General features: G+C 52.9%; 1 protein-coding gene across 1 annotated transcript; it reads left to right on the top strand.

Annotated features, from left to right (window-relative positions):
- Positions 1–841: 841 nt before the first annotated feature.
- Positions 842–9931, top strand: ALOX5AP (arachidonate 5-lipoxygenase activating protein). Its single transcript, XM_035542527.2, has 5 exons — positions 842–1138; positions 6267–6366; positions 7489–7559; positions 8190–8271; positions 9096–9931. Exons 1-5 carry the CDS (start codon positions 1069–1071, stop codon positions 9256–9258), a joined length of 486 nt encoding a protein of 161 aa, XP_035398420.1. The 5' UTR covers positions 842–1068; the 3' UTR covers positions 9259–9931.
- The last annotated feature ends 6115 nt before the right edge of the window (positions 9932–16046 follow it).

The raw sequence follows: 16046 nt of genomic DNA, 5'->3' as shown, positions 1-16046 counted from the left end.
AGGCCTCCGGGGTAGCACGTGGTGAAGTAAAAGTTAATGTTTTCAACAAGGCTTTTCCCCATGCAAATATGGGCAAAAGGGAGCAGAATGGTTCTGGCCACCTAATGGTGTGCACTTTGGATGAGGACGCTTTCCAGCCATCTGACAGAATCACAAGATGGTTTGGGTTGGAAGGGACCTTAAAGCCCACCCAGTTCCAACCCCCTGCCATGGGCAGGGACACCTCCCACCACACCAGGTTGCCCAAAGCCCCATCCAGCCTGGCCTTGAGCACCTCCAGGGATGGGGCAGCCACAGCTTCTCTGGGCAGCCTGTGCCAGGGCCTCACCTCACTGAAGATGCTGTGAACTTCACAGAAGCCTTTCCGCAGCTTCCACTCCCACAGCCTGTGCTTCCCTGCCAGATGGGATCCCATCTTCCATGGGATCAGAGCTGGGGCAGAAAACATGCTGCAACAAGTTTATTCAGCCATAATGGGCTCAGCCCAGTGAAACTGGGGTGCACCTGCAAAGGCTGAGCCAGTAAAGCTGAATGCTGGCAGCTGTCACCATCTTCCAGAGGGAAGGATGCAGGATCCATCCCTGGTAATGACATATATTTTGCGCCCACTCATGATGCTCACGGCATTTGTGTTCTCCCTGCTCAACCTACCTGTTCCAACACGCTGCATGGACGGGGAGCTTCTGCTTGTGACCTGAGGGTCTCATCACTGGTGGGGCTGTGACTAGAGGGGTTCTGTGTCTGGGAGCAGCAGGGTTACCGAGACTGGCCAACGTCCTTTCTCCTCCTAGCTGGGCAGTGGTCAGGCACTTGCTGACTTGTTTCTCTGCGCTTCATCTGTAAAAGAGTGAGAGATGAGGATGAAAAAGGGTGTGATGACGGAGCTTGTGGGCTGCGGCTGTGCTGCGCTGGCAGGCATCCAAGTGCAGGGTGCTACTGCTCTCCTGTGAGGCCATAGGAAGTGTTTCACGATTCAAGATAATAGAGATCATCACTTCCTCCTTCTATGCTCGCAGGGCTGAGCTGCCACCACGGCTGCAGCGTCCACCCTGACAGCCTGCTCGCAAAATGGACCAGGAGACCCTGGGAAGCGTGGTCCTGCTCGCCATCGTCACCCTGATCAGTGTCGTCCAGAACGGTGAGACAGAAATCAGCATTTGTGGAAGGGCTGAGAAAAATCCAGTGTGATGTATGCTGAGCTGATCGCTGGGCAAATAACCTCTTGCTCTAAGTGCGTGCAGGCGCAGGTATCGCTTTGGCTTTAGGGATGGTCTTTTTCCCTTTTCAGGGATCATCTTGCATATCATCATTTCAATAGCTTGTCAGTCCTGCTCTGTGTGTTGGTCATATGTATATCAGCTAACGAAAGGGATGCCATGCTGGGGCTGCCGGTGACAACGTGAACTTATATTTGATGACTGGGACCTCTTTCTATGGATAAAGCCCCAGCGCTGCTCTTTGGCTGGAGCCTGGTGGGCTGCAGGGCTCAGAGCTTTGCACAGAGCTGGGTGAAAGCAGCAAAACTGCACCAACCCCTCTGAGAAACCTGCTTGGATGATTTTGGGGGCACCCAGCTGTCCTAGTGCTGCAGCTCAGCTAATTTCAACTATCCGCAGTCCCTCCCTAGAACACTGTGCATTTCCTAGAATGGGGAAGTTTCCTTTTTTAGATCTTATTCAGACCCCTACACTCAGTGCTATTCTTCAGGGCTTTTTAAATCAAACTGCAATCTTCTCTCCTGTGCAAATGTGTTTTTAGCCTGATCATCATTCTTTACAAATACTTAATCATTTTAGCAGAAAATGGTGCTGAGCAGCCAGATAAGGGAGTGGGTTTTGCCCTGGGTACACTGAGATTGTCCAAGTTCAATGCGAACCAGAAGCATGGTGGGGATCTGATGCAAGTGCTTGAAATCTTCTGCTGAGGCTTCTTGGTATGAATAGGAGATTTTCACTGAGGGCAAACTTCTTGATCGGACCTAGGAAATGGGCTGTGCTGTAGGGAGGGGAAGTGGTGGGAGCTCAGCATGAGCCTGGCTGCCACAGGGCGGAAAAAGAGTGAGGATTGGTAAAGTTTTGACATAGGCACTAAATGCTGCATCATTTGACCCAATCCTCTTTTCTGGTAAATGTCCAGTATGCCATGTCAAGGGTGACAGAATAGGGCGTCAGAGCACACGCCGCGAATAGAAAGATGTTCCAGATGTACGTCTGACCAGATGCCTGACCTTAAATGCTGGTTTGCCCTCTCCCTCTCTGTGGTGGCTTAACCTTATCTGGCTGCCAGACACCCACCCAGCCGCTCTCTCACTCCCCTCCTCAAAGGGAAAGGGGGAGAAAATGCAATGAAACAGCTCGTGGGGTTGGGTAAGGGTAGGGAGATTGCTCACCAGTCCCCGTCATGGGCAAAACAGACTCAACCTAAAGGAGACTAATGTAATTTATTGGCTATTGATAATGGACTAGAGCAGCGAGAACCAAAAGCAACCTAAAGAAACCTTCACCCCCCCACATGCCCTCTCCTACCTCTTCCCCCTGAGCAGTGCAGGAGAATGGGGGAATGGGGGTTGTGGTCAATCTACAGCACTTTGTCTCCGCCGCTCCCTCACGGTCCCTCTCTGCCCCTGCTCCCCGTGGGGTCCCTCCCACAGGATGCCGTCCTTCCCCAGCTGATCCTGTGTGGGCTGCCCACAGGCAGCAGCTCTTCAAGAACTGCTCCCACACGGCTCCGTACCACGGGGTCCATCCCCCAGGAGCAAACTGCTCCAGCACGGGTCCCCCACGGGCGGCAGCTCCCCCCAGACCCCCTGCTCCTGCGTGGGCTCCTCTCCACGGGCTGCAGCTCCGGCCCGGGGCCTGCTCCTGCGGGGGCTCTCCATGGGCCGCAGCCTCCTCCAGGCCACATCCCCCTGCTCCACCGGGGGCTCCTCCACGGGCTGCAGCGTGGAGATCTGCTCCATGTGGGACCCGTGGGCTGCAGGGGGACAGCCTGCTCCACCAGGGGCCTCTCCACAGGCCGCAGGGGAACTGCTGCTGCTTGCCTGGAGCACCTCCTGCCCTCCTGCTGCACTGACCTTGGGGCTGCAGGGCTAGTTCTCATTCCTCACTCTCCCAGCTGCTGTTGTACAGCGGTTTTTATCCCTTTCTTCAACCTGCTCTCACAGAGGCCTAGCCAGCGTCATTCATGGATCCCTTTAGGAGCCAGCTGGAGCTGGCTCTGATCTGACACAGCTCCTGGGCTCTTCCTCACTCCCCCCGCTACCAAACCCTTGCCACATAAACCCAATACACTCTGAAACTCAGGCCTTTGCCTTGCAGACTGACACGCACTTTGGTTTCCTGGAAATCTGTCTGTGAGACTACTGACCTGACTGCTGTGGACTGGCTGCATTGCAGAGGGCTCCACGTGCCACTCAAGGGTGACACGCAGCCCTGAGCTATGGTTTCAGAGCTTGCATTCACTTCATTTCCTCCTCCCAAGCTTTCTGACTAGAAAGACCTGACTGATGCGGATGCTGTATATTATGTATACAGTAATTAGGGCAGTAGAAATGCTTGTCAAGGGATTGCAGTTGTGCTAAACTCTTGTTGTGGTTCCAGTTCAGCACAGCAGAAAGAAAAGCCATTCTGGTGAATGCTGCTGTTCCAAATCCAGATGCAGGCTGTGGTGCTGCTCCCCACCCGTTTGCCATCACCTTGCTCATGTCAGGAATCTCCGCATCCTGCAGAATGACTCGAGTGGCCGGACGTCTCTGAGTCACCCATGTAGCTTTGGTTTTGTTCTTGCATCACTGCGATGTTGCAATCGAGCAGCTCTTAGGGCAAAGCAGTGCTCGTTGCCGAGCAGATCAGGGCAGAGGAAGCGATGTGAAGTGGAAGGAAGGGGCAGCCTTGTACGCTCGCCAGTTTCTGCTCGGCCGGAGTAGCATCGCACTGGCTCTGTTTGTGTGGACTTGCGAAACAACCAGGCCTCCTCCCCTCACACGGCCACACCAGGAGCTGGTTCATGGGAATGAAAATAGAACCTGAAATCAAAAGTGTGTTATTTCCGGCTGGATCATCTCCCCAGCTCCCTCGCTGTGTGTGCCCGGGTGCTGGGCTGCGGTGGTTCAGGCTCAGAGCAGCTGATGCAGCCCTGGAGCCTCGGGGCATCATGCAGACAAGCCAAATTAAGCCCTTCGGCCTCCTCTCTCCTCACACCTTCCTGCTCTCCTCACTGGTCTTGGGTTGTGAGAAAGCACCTTCTCACCTCGACGGTCAGAGAAGAGCAGGAAATACAACTACGGTGCTGCAAGCTGCTTCACACCGCAGAGTCTCCCATTTCCCCAGCCTAACAGGAGCATGATGCTGCTGTTCGGTGTTTTCGTTTTGGTGCTGCCAGCCCAAAGCCGTGGCAAGGGCTACCTCTGGGTAGGACCTGCCAGTGCTGCCCTGCTCCTCTGCAGAGCTTCAGGAGAGGTGTAAGGACAGAGAGGTGAAATCTCCAGACACCAGGTTCCCCCCAAATTCACTGCCCTCACCTTGGGGAGCCCATGAGGCAGCTGTGGTGGTTTGGAGGTGATCACCCCATGCATTTTTGTGAGCTGAGAGGAGGTCACCTCATGTGAGCTGATTGTCTAAGCTCTTTCTGGGTTCAGTGGAGAAAGGTCAGCGCTTTGGTGGGGTGGTTCCTCTCATGCTGGTACCTCTCTGAGGGATGGATGGGCCTACAGGCACTCTGTAGGTGCCTTTCCTCTGTTTCCCTCTGTAACCCACTGATTAGAGAAGCAAAACACCCATCCCCCCAATACTTCTCAGTGTCTCACCCACGATGTGGGTGTTATGATAAACCCACCTCTGTCCTTTGCCTGAATGCCTGGTCCTTTGACCAAGGACTCATACACCACATCAGAGGTGTTGAGAGCTTCCAGGACAGATGCCTGGATTTCCACAGCCAGGTCCTTGCCCAGGAGACCCAGGACCCCCAGGCCTGTCCAGCCCTGATGCTGGAGGCTGGGAGTGGTTTCTCATCACAGGAGCTCTGCACTGGACACAAAAAAAATGCTGTTTGTCTTTGACCATGTCCTCTTAGACCCCATAAGAAGGTTAATAACCCAAAGGTTGGGTCAGCGGGCAGAGGGGGACACCAGGAGCTCTTGGTGGCTGTGCTGCTTGATGGGGTCAGCTCTGGGCTCTCCAGGGCCAGGTCCTCCAAGACACCATGCTGGTGGCTCTTAGTGGATGCTGGCTTAAAGCCCTGTGGGTTTTTCTGAAGAAAGGCTGTGCATACCCAGGGAATTACTCTATATTGGAAAGCAAAAACCTCAGAAGTTTTTACTGAAGGCAATATCAGTACAAAAGACATGCCTCCAGCATCCGTGAGGGGGAAAAAGAAGTAGCTCTTTAGATTCCAGGGAAGAAGTCCTACAGCTTATCAAATCATCCTTATATTGTTACGATATTTATTTATTCATTTTTTTGTGATGTGTTCTCTTCTATATACATCTTCGGCTAATATTCTAAACCACAGGGTGCCTTGGGTGCACTGAGATTGGGTGTGTGATAACACAACACTTGCAGCTTGTAGCCTGCCACAGCACTGCCTGGTATATTTAGATGCATGATGGATGGTCTCTGTTTTAGTGTCGTTAGATAAAGCATGTTTGTCAAGCACACGATACGTTATCTTGAGGTACTGCATTTTTGCAGCGGCTAACATCCTGACACCACACTATTGCTTAAAAGTGGGAAACACGACATGGATACACAGAGATCTGTCATCCAGACAAGGTTTTCAATGAGCCTTTCAGGGAAATGAATAGGTCCTGTAGGATGGCCTTGTTTTGGCAAATGGGTGCCACTAAAAGAGAAAGGAATCTCTTTTCTCCCTGCTCCTTTAGAGAGTGAGGATGGAGTTTAGCGGCTCTGACTAGGAAGTTTTTCCCCCTGGGGGCACAAATGCCTGAGTCGTACCTCTGCAGGTATGGGGATTAAACAGGGCTCAGGGCTGCTGGTCACATGTGAGAGCATGGGGACGCCTGAGGTGACACCACATGAAACACTTGCACAGAGGGTGGGGTTTCACCATGGTGAAGTGAGCGTGCCGGCCACATCCTGCACCGCCACACATCTGCGCACTCTCCTGCTGTCCAGGCACACATGGGGATGCTCACGACAGTAGAACTGAGCCCACAGGGACCAGCTTCAGAACTATCTCCAAATTACATCTCAGATCAAACAGCTTGTGTGCTTTGTGGTGTTTTTTTTTTTTTTCTTTTTTCTTAACAGCTTTTTTTGCCAGCAAAGTGGAGCATGAGAGTAAACACTGCAACGGCAAAGGGATCCAGCGGCCGGGGTCCTCTGCCTTTGACCGCGTCTACACTGCCAAGTGAGTAACAAGCTCATCTTCCTCTTCCTTAGGGCTTAATCCAAACCCTTTTGGGGTCCACAGGTGGGTTCCCAATGCCCTCAGCTTAAGGCTTTGCTCTGCAATCCCATCGCTGGGTGCATTGTGGCAGCGTTCGGACCTGCGGCTTTCAGTTGTGTTTGCTGGTGAACCCAGGACTTGCAGCCCTGGCATGTAGGATGTCCTGTCATTTGGGAACCAGTTCCCCCAGGAAACACCTAAAGCTGGACGTGTGCCACAAGCACAGCCGGTGTCCCAAAAAGCTCAAAAGGGAAGAGATGCTGACTCGAGGAGCAGGGGGGTGGCAGAGCTCCTAACAAAGCCCTGCTCCTCTCCGCTCTCCACTTCCCAGCGCATCATGTCTTTGACATCCCTTCAGAGGGAGCAGGGGGGGGAAATTAATTCCAAACCAGAGGAGAAAAGAACATAAAGTATTTTTTATTACCCGTGAAGTGGTGGCATTGCGCTTGAAAAGGCACGGGACATCAAAATGCTGCCCTTCACAGGTGTGTGACCTCTGCAAGAGGAGAATGCCTCCCTCTGGAAGAGCGTTCCCAGCTGACAGAGGGAGTTGGAAATAACTCCTGTGCACATACAAGGAGACACATTAACTTTGTCAGACGCTCCTTTCTGCTGCGCAGTTTTCCTCTTGTTGTTTTCACTCAGCTCTCAATGCCCTTAACTTGAGTAATATGACTTAAGCACAAGGATTTCCCGAGCTGACAAAGCACACATTGTCTGTTACACATGCTAGAGGAGGCAAACACATTTCCCAGCTGCCAGGCACGTTCGCGGGGCGGTTTGTTTCCCCAAGCAGGCAGAACAAAGGTGTCCATTCTCTGCACGAGGAGGTGTCAGGTAAGCAAATCCATGGGCGAGGCGGCGATGGTGCTGGGACACGGGCACGCAAGGAGCCACTTCCCAGCTTCTGCTCACACGCCTGCTCTGCCCTCAGCTGCCTGCAGCATCCCCATGCCTGCACGTGGCCACCGTGGAGCTCGCACAGCCCAAATCCACCCCACCATCGCTTGTGGGTGAAACAAAATGATTTTCTTTCCATTTTCCCTCTGTTCTGATTTTTCTTGCTCACAAATTCCTTCCTAGCCAAAACTGTGGGCACGCGTACCCTACGTTCCTTGCCGTGCTTTGGTGCGCCGGGCTTCTCTGCAGCCAAGGTAACACATTTTTATTCCCCCTTCAACCTGGAGTGACTTTCAGCAAGGGATGGAGAGCACTTTGGTGCTTTGGACTATTCCCATAGAGTCATTACCCTCTGCTCAGGGTGGAGGGTTTGGTGCTGGCTGCTGGGCGTGCCATGCTATTCACCCTCAGAGCTGGAAATGGGCTCATTTGATTAAATTGCCAGAGCTGCCCTGGAGGGGGCTGTGAGTTTAGGCCCTGCTGGGGAGAAGGTGCCTGGGGCCACGGAAGGTGGGTGTGTGAAGGTGGCATTGCCACCCACCTGGGGCCAATGCCACGCACTAAGCGTTTACCTGCTCTCCTAGATGATATCCCCTCCAATGCAATGGGAGTTTTCCTAAAGCTAGGACCAGGAGCATGCTTAGTTAATTTCCTAGGGTCAGTGGCTGTTCTTTCTGGAAGAGAGGAGCTTCATGGCCAGGGGAAGAGGTGTGGGGAAAGCCGTTAATGATCCTTTCTGGGTTTCTGATGGGACCAGGTGCATCTTTTGCGTGGCTGAGGGCAGAATTACACCCAGAAAGTCCTCAGGAAAGGGAGAGTGTGGACAGTACATGCAGAGGGACCCCAGCTGGTGTTTGTAATGTGTTCTTCTGTGCTTTATGCAGCTCCTGCTGCTTTTGCTGGCCTGATGTACTTGTTTGTGAGGCAGAAGTACTTCGTGGGCTACCTGGGGGAGAGAACGCAGAGGTAAGACTGTGCAGAGCCCTTCACAAAACCCAGGGTGCTTCAGCAGCTCCTACTCAGAATCACAGAAGCACAGGCTGGCTGAGGCTGGCAGGGCCCCCTGGAGGCCCCTGGTGCCACCCCTGCCCAAGCAGGGACACCCAGAGCAGGCTGCCCAGGACCACGTCCAGGCGGCTTCTGGAGATCCCCAAGGAGGAGACCCCACAGCCTCTCTGGGCAGCCTGTGCCAGGGCTCCGTCACCCGCCCAGCACAGAAGTGCTGCCTGGGGCTCAGAGGGAGCCTCCTGGGTGCCCAGCTGTGCCCATGGCCTCCTGTCCTGGCGCTGGGCACCGCTGAGCAGAGCCTGGCTCCGTCCTCTCTGCACCCTCCCTTCAGGGATTGAGGGACACGGATGAGATCCCCCTGAGCCTCCTCTTCTCCAGGCTGAGCAGCCCCAGCTCTCTCAGCCTCTGCTCACGGCAGAGATGCTCCAGCCCCTCACTACCTGTGCAAATGCATGCATGTGTTTGTGCTAGCATTTGCACAACGTCTTCCTCTCATCCTAATAAAGCTAATTAAGCACATGAGGAATAAAACTGTTCCACAGCCGTTGATGGCTGTGAAGACGGACCAGGTCCCTCTGAATGGCCTCTTTGGTGTTTCCACTGACATCTAAGAGCTTGCAGGTGGATGTGGCAAAAGCACAAGCCACAGCAGGAACTGCCCAGCTCTGTCACAACCCCTGGGTGCACCAGCTGGTCTCAGCCACAGAGGCTGGAGGCCGAGTCCTCCTTGAGGTAGGTGACCCACGATAATGAGTTGCTTCCCTCCCTTCCTGTCTCCCCAGCACTCCCGGCTACTTGTTTGGGAAGCGCATCATTTTGTTCCTGTTCCTCATGTCCGTGGCTGGGATACTCAACTACTATCTCATCTACTTCTTTGGAAGTGACTTCGAAATGCACATCAAGACGATAACCAGCGCCATCTCACCACTGCTGCTCATTCCCTAGCTCCCTGCAGAACTGAGGGGGTCAGCCTGCTTCACGTATCGATACCCAGAAGCAGCTATAATTCAGATGTTTAAGGAATGAACCTATAACCCTTTCAGATTGCTGTAAATCTAATGCTCAGTGGGCTTTGTAGTTTGATTTAACCTTGCTTTTTCCTTCAGGAAAAAGATTTATTGTGAGCGCTCAGCATGCCCAAGGAACGGTAACAACTTCCAGTTAATTCTTCAGAGGTTTTTTTTTCCATAAACTGAAGCTTGAAAGCTGATTGCATGACTGTAAGGGGTATTTTATGCTTCCATCGTAACTGTGTTGTCCTTAGCTCCTGTCATGAAAAGTAGGAGCCTCTCAGCCTCACCTCTGAAGGATTGTGCAGCCACGACCACCTCCCACATGCATGCAGGTTTTCGCCATCGTCCTGCACCCAGCTGCCCACACAAATGCACAGGGCACCCTTTCCTTCGCATTTGTTGGTGACTGAGTACAGGAGGGCAGCAAGCTTCCTTGGTCAATATACATGTGTGTAATGCTCCCAGCACTGATCTCATCCACGCCTCGGCCCGGGCCTTCTCCCAGAGCTGTGGACAGGGGTCTTGGGTCAATGAGCACCAGGTATATTGAGGGGGTTGGGTTTGTTTTGCTTTGCTTAATAAAGCAGCCTAAAAGGATGAAACCCATTCACTGCCATCTTTTCGCTTTGTGGACCATCCCAGTACCCAGAGGCTCGGCAGGACGCGGGCAAGCGGCGCAGCCCCGGGCTCTTGCAGGAGCTGCTGGTGGCCGTGAGCAGCCCTGAGGGACGTGTCTTTCTCACCTCCCTCCCTATTAGCAAGCTCAATTTGCCGCTTCCGTCACTAACGATGTGCCCCTGCACGCCCATGCCAAGCAGCAGCCTGATGAGAGAAGCAGACCGAGGCGGGCAAAGAGCCCGGCGCAACCTTTGTAGGCACTGCTGCCATAAGAGCGCTTAAGCTCTTAAGCCCGTCTGATTACCACATGCAGGACGGGTAAAGCTGCATTTTATGACTCCTTTGGGAGGGACGGAGTCGTGGCTACGTGAGAAGAGGGTTTGCAGAGCTGCGTGCCAAAGAGAGCAGCCTGCCTGCGTGCTGCGGCTTTGTGCCACGGTTCTCTCTCCGTACCTCATCAGTAGCCACCCATCCTCGGTGGTGGCCCACCACCCCTCCATGGGGCCAGCCCGAGCAGAGGGTACCAGGCACCAAGGGACGGCAGCACCCCCGGAGAGAAGGGGCAGCTCCTCGTTGCCTGGAGCCAGCGCTGCGGCAACGCTCACGCTGCCGGTACCGTCACTCGGTTCAGAGGAGGAGATGCTCTCAGGGGCTCCACCAGCACCGCGGGTCTTGCTCTCCAGCCTGCCTGCTCTCCCTGAGGTCTGAGTCCTGGTTATGGAGGCCATCGCTTGTTGGAGGTGGCTCTCCCAACCCTATGTGTCTGCCCTGTGGGTCTCAGTAGCCGGGTAAGGCTCCCCTGGTGTCCTTTTTGTACTCTGCAGCCCACTCGAGCTCCTTCTGACAACTCCCACTAGCATGAGAACAGCCCTACCAGCCTCCTGATTCTGTCAGCTATAAAGGGCAAAGGATGAACCAAATGCCTCTTTGGGGTCAGAAAAGCAATCCCAGTACTTTTAGGGTTCTCTGTCAACTCAATGGCTATCTTCTACACACCTGTATGTAGGTGAAATCATTTCGGGTCTAAGTCATTTTCAGAGGGAACTAAGTCAGGCACATCTTCTGCCGTAATCACTTATTTTGCAAGAATGTCACCTACCTACTTCCTCAAAGCCTTTCTGATAACAAAAGAAATGAAAATGTAGGCAAAATCTATTTTCCATCTCTCTATAAATGGAAACGATGAGAGTCCCAGACACACAAACAGGTGGTGCACAAACGGAGCGCTATGCAAATTCTCCATGAATGTCACACTCTGTTTTCTATGCTGCAGGCAAGGCTTGTGGTTGCATTTGCCTTTTTGCTCTTTCTGTGCGGAAAGGCCGCTCCAGTTTATTTGGGCTTTCCCTGCCGTGCTGCACAACTCCAGTTTTTGCTTTCTGCAGGCAAAACCACCCCGTTCTCGGTGGTGCAGCCGCCAGCACTTTGCACACCAGCACACCAGGAAGCTGCAAACATACATCCACGTGCAAAAATAAATATATGATCACAAAAGACATGCGGGTGCATACGGGGGTCATAGAGACGTGGACCTACACGGACCTTCTGTGTGGGACATGGGGGCAAGGCTGGTGACAGAACCCTGTGATGGCTGTATGTGATGTGTCTATATGCACAGGCACGGTGTATTTACTTACTATATCCATATGGACTTATATAGGAGCTGCTGAGTCACGGGAATGCTAGGTTTTCGGGAAAGGCAGGGAAGCGAGTCGCTCGGGCAGCAGCTCTCCTCTCACAGCTTGTGGGCTGTGTACATCATGGACTGCGGAGGCTGCGGGAAGCTGGGCTATAGCAAGATGCTTTCCATCTGCTGACAAAGCGCCGGAGCGCATGCAGTATTCCTGCCACAGCAGCGCATCCTTTTCCGTACAGCACTACAACCCTCTAGTGGAAACTTGCTCCTATCGGCACGCAGGTGCTTCGGAGCTATTCCTCTGAGATTTCCAGCCTGACAGTGATGTAACAGCACCTTACATCTGTGAACAGATGCATTTCTACTACTGAATGCTGTGTTATTATTCTGCCACATCGGAACCCCAGTCTTGAAGCAGGACACCAGCCCGCCCATCGCAAAGCAAGCAGTCCTGCTCAGCACTGAGCCCCAAAAAAGCAGGTAGGATTTGAAATCTATGCGTGCCACCCACAAGAGTTTCCTGGAGCATTTGCCAGCTTCCCAGCTTCCCAGCAAGCACCCTTTCGGTCTGTGTTGTGTCTGCACCAGGTGAGGGTTGGGAGAGAAATTTTGCTGGCATGGAGCAAAGACTGACCCTGGGCAGCATCTTAAGCCCTGAGATTGCATTTTTCTAGCAGAGAAGCTGGTTTAGCATCCACAGACACGTTTCAAAAAGCAACCCAATGCCTTGTTGGGGTGGGTTGTTGCCAAGCATTTAGCACTGGCCTGGCTTTGCCCTGCCCACATCAGTGGTGTGCGTTTTGTAGACCACAGTGGGAGTGGGATTAGGCCATGCAGGGAATGTTTGGCAATAGTCCATCCTTGATAAATGAAAGGGTAGCACAGAATGAGACTAGTGGTAAAACCATTCCCTGGGTTGTTCTAAATTGATCTCATGCTCCAGCTGGAGCGAACGGGATGAGCATTCACATGGAGAAGCTGCAGATCCTGTAGAACCTGGCAGAGCCCTTAGAGGACATGCTGGCACCCAGGAGGGGGAAGGACCTCCCTTTGGGGCACCCAGGGGATGTGCATGGGCTTCACCATCCCTTTGGGTGACAGCTCCTGTCCCTAGGCCCATCAGCAAGGTGCAGGACACCAAAGGACAAGCAGCCTCCACAGTGAGATCCTTTTGCTCTTCAGAGGAGAAATAAATGACTTTTCAGTCCCACCTGCAAGGATCTTCTCGCTGTGAGATGATTTCATCAGGCAGATGAGCTTCTGGGGCTCCTTGCTGGCTTTTTATGGAGCTGCTCAGATGCCACCCGCTGGGGACATCCCACATGTCCCCAAGGGCAGGGGACTGGACACCAATGGGCCAGCAACAATGTGATGCACAGGGAGCAAGTATGGAGTTTTTTTTCACCTAAATAAACAAATACATGAATACATAAATAAAGCAGTGGTGGTATCACAGTGGGGGGTTGAAATTTGGATTGTAGCAATGCCAAGTCTACCACAGTGTTCGTCTGCACACTGTGACTGCTCACAAGGCCAGAGGCTGCTTCAGGAGGCTTAGGAGAAGGACTGATGCCTGCTGTGGTGCTGCTGGCCACCACTTGTATGAGCTGTGGATGATTTGTTGTCCTTGTGTTTTCTCAAGAGCATGCCACCAGAGCACCCATCACCAAACAATGTTATTCTGCATTTTTGGCACTGGCTCGGTCCTTGGGGGGGACATACTCATGCTCTGGGGTGAAGCAGGGCAGCACGGTGCCTCCTGGCCACCTGCTTCATGCTCCTCCTGTGTCACAGCACAGGAATTTCTTTTCCAAAGGCAGCAGCAGCCCTCAGCAGATGGGAGGATTGGTGCCTGTCTTCACCAGCAGCTGTGATGCTGTGGTTCCACCAGCTGCCATGTCCCTGTGGTCTCCCACCTCCAAGGAGGCCCCGAGTCCTTGTCGTGGACAGATTTACTTCCTTCCATAAAACAAAATACCCCATCATTCATCAAAGTTTAGGTTAGAGCTTAGTCTTGAGCTATGTTTGGTGATACTGAGGATTCTTGAAGCATGTCTCGCTCCACATGCCTTCAGCAGACACTGGTGCTGAATACAGTTTTTGTGGCATGACTCCATCACTCAGCCCCACTCCAACCTCATTCCCCAAATCTCCCATGCCCCTGTCCCTGCTCCCATCATGCTTCCCAACCATCCACTTTGGTGCCAGCCCTACTTTTCCATCCCTCTCCCACACTTGATTTCCCTGCCTGTCTCTCTGATGGGTATGGACAGGTCTCTTGGTAGATCTGCCTGGTGAGCCAGTGCAGGAGCTGATCTGGCTGAAAACAACATTTTTTTTTTCCTTTACTAAGTTATCTTTAACCCAGCTAAGCTCCCTGATCTGTCACAGCCACAGTGGCACAACCAAGATGCCTGGGCAGATGGGGACCCCACAAAAACACTTGTGGGGTTTCTCCTCCATCCAGTGTAAATGCTGTCCTGATGTTTTAGTCTCCATCCAGTGTAAATTCTGTCCTGATGTTTTAGTCTTGAGGCACCCCTGTGTGGGAGAAGTTTCCATTCCCTGACTCACACGGAGAGTGGCCAAGCCAAAACCCCACTTCTCACACCTCACCTAGTCCATAGGATTCACACAGTCCATCACAGAAAATATGATTGTGCCTGGTTTCTGCTAGCCTTTCCCTGCTGCTGTGCCAGATCTCCAGCAGCACCTACCCCACACAAGGTCTACTAGCAACACAGCTAACACATGGAAAATAGCAGCAGGAAACTGTCCGGGCATGTTATGGGCACCAAAAACCCTGTGAGTCATTGCTTGTCCCACCCACTGTTGGTTTAATGGCTCCTGGACTGCTTGCTGTATTGCAGAACAGTACCTTCTTTTCCAAAGCAGGGACTTAAGATTGATTTTTTTTTTAATATTTTATTTTTTTTTACTGAAGTAGCAGGATGTAGCCCTTCTGATGGGACTTGGCTGGCAGCAGCAATGTCACGGTTCAAGTTTGCAGAGGTTGCTAATGAAACTCGAGTTCCCTGGCAAATACCAGCTGAGCTTTTCCTGGCCCCACACACGTCAGACTGCCTGTGAAACAGTGTTTTATTGAAAGGGAGAACTGAAAAGCAGGAAGGTAGATAAACAGCGATGCCTTTTTAGTAGAGAAACACCTTATGTAGGATTGTTTCACACGTCCACCAAGTCCTCTTCACCTCTTCTTCTCACGAGGTGCCACCAAAACCCTGTCCCACTTCCCTGTGGGACATCCCTGAACCAGGCCTCGCTTGGCTGCTGCTGACCCTGAGCACAAGCCTCACCAGGGATGCACCCCGGCGTGCCCAGCTCCGGCATTTCTCTCTAAAACCCGTTTCCAAGAGACTGCCCTGTCCCCTGTGGTGTCGGGGGCCCTGCATCATGCCTTGCCCCATGGTGGGCTCCTCCAGCGGGCCAGGCCGCTGTTTGCCTCCCAGGCCCCATGAGGCAGCTCCTGGTTTCCCCAAGCCATGTGTGGTCTCTCAAGCTGCCAGCCGGTCGTGAGTGCCATGTCCTAACTGGAAACAGCACAAACCCAGCCCAGCCATGTTCCTAGTATTTATCAGGTGCTGGGCACAAGGCGGAGATGGTCACCCACATGGTGGGCCCACTGTAGGCACTGCGTCATGCACCGGTGTACATGGGGTAACGCAAAGGAGGCCATGAGGGGTCTGGCTGGGACTTCCACGTGCAGCCACCATGCAAGTGATGAGTAAGGAGTTGGTGGGTGAGGTGTGACGTTACACCTCACATGGAGAGACAGCAGCTTCACAGAGAGCATTGTGGTAGCTTGCAGGCACTGGAAGGAGATGGCTCTCAGCTTCCCGTGCTTTCCTGAACCCCCTCCAGCTCTGGGGAAGGGGTTTTCTCACCCCCACCTTTACATAGACACGGATGAGATCTGATGGCCTCTCTCTCAAATGGCAGAGGTCTGCCCATTTCTGCGGGCTGCAGCAGCCTGCGGAAAGCGTCTGACAGAGGCCAGAGCTGTTGCAAGATAAATTGCAGGAGGAGGAGGCACAGAGTGCAGCCTCTGCCTGTGGCTGGATAGTTATGGTGCTGGAGATGAAATTAGTGGAGTCACTCTGAGCCGGTTAAATGCTCCTTTTAAATACAGCTGTAGATTATAGGAGGCCTGGGGAGTATTGCTGTGTTTACCCTGTGCTTGCACCCATTCACAGGGAACTATCTGCTCTCATCTGCTGTCAGAGGCAGGATCCTGCCTGCAAGCATTTCTGGTTTGACTCAGTAAAGCTGATCTTATGTTTTTATGCATTTCTTCTCCTCACTTATTTTGCAAAGCACACCATGGCTCTCCACCAAGGTGAGGGGAACAGCGCAGCGACACATGCTGGAAATCAATTAAGAGACACCCTGCCAAATCTGTTCCTTTGTCAAATGATTCAGCAAGCAACTATGGGATGGTACAAATGGGT

The sequence above is a fragment of the Cygnus atratus genome, chromosome 1, assembly GCF_013377495.2.
Source record: "Cygnus atratus isolate AKBS03 ecotype Queensland, Australia chromosome 1, CAtr_DNAZoo_HiC_assembly, whole genome shotgun sequence".
In the NCBI taxonomy this organism is placed as follows: domain Eukaryota; kingdom Metazoa; phylum Chordata; class Aves; order Anseriformes; family Anatidae; genus Cygnus; species Cygnus atratus.
Note: the sequence above shows the minus strand (reverse complement) of the source record. Positions and strands in the feature narration are given on the sequence as shown.

What these genes read in the sequence shown, in the direction of transcription:
- ALOX5AP (XM_035542527.2), top strand. Translation starts at nt 1,069, where the DNA reads ATGGACCAGGAGACCCTGGGAAGCGTGGTCCTGCTCGCCATCGTCACC. An exon ending in GACCGCGTCTACACTGCCAA is followed by an intron (nt 6,367 to 7,488) that starts GTGAGTAACAAG and finishes ATTCCTTCCTAG; the next exon opens with CCAAAACTGTGGGCACGCGT. An exon ending in CTGGGGGAGAGAACGCAGAG is followed by an intron (nt 8,272 to 9,095) that starts GTAAGACTGTGC and finishes CTGTCTCCCCAG; the next exon opens with CACTCCCGGCTACTTGTTTG.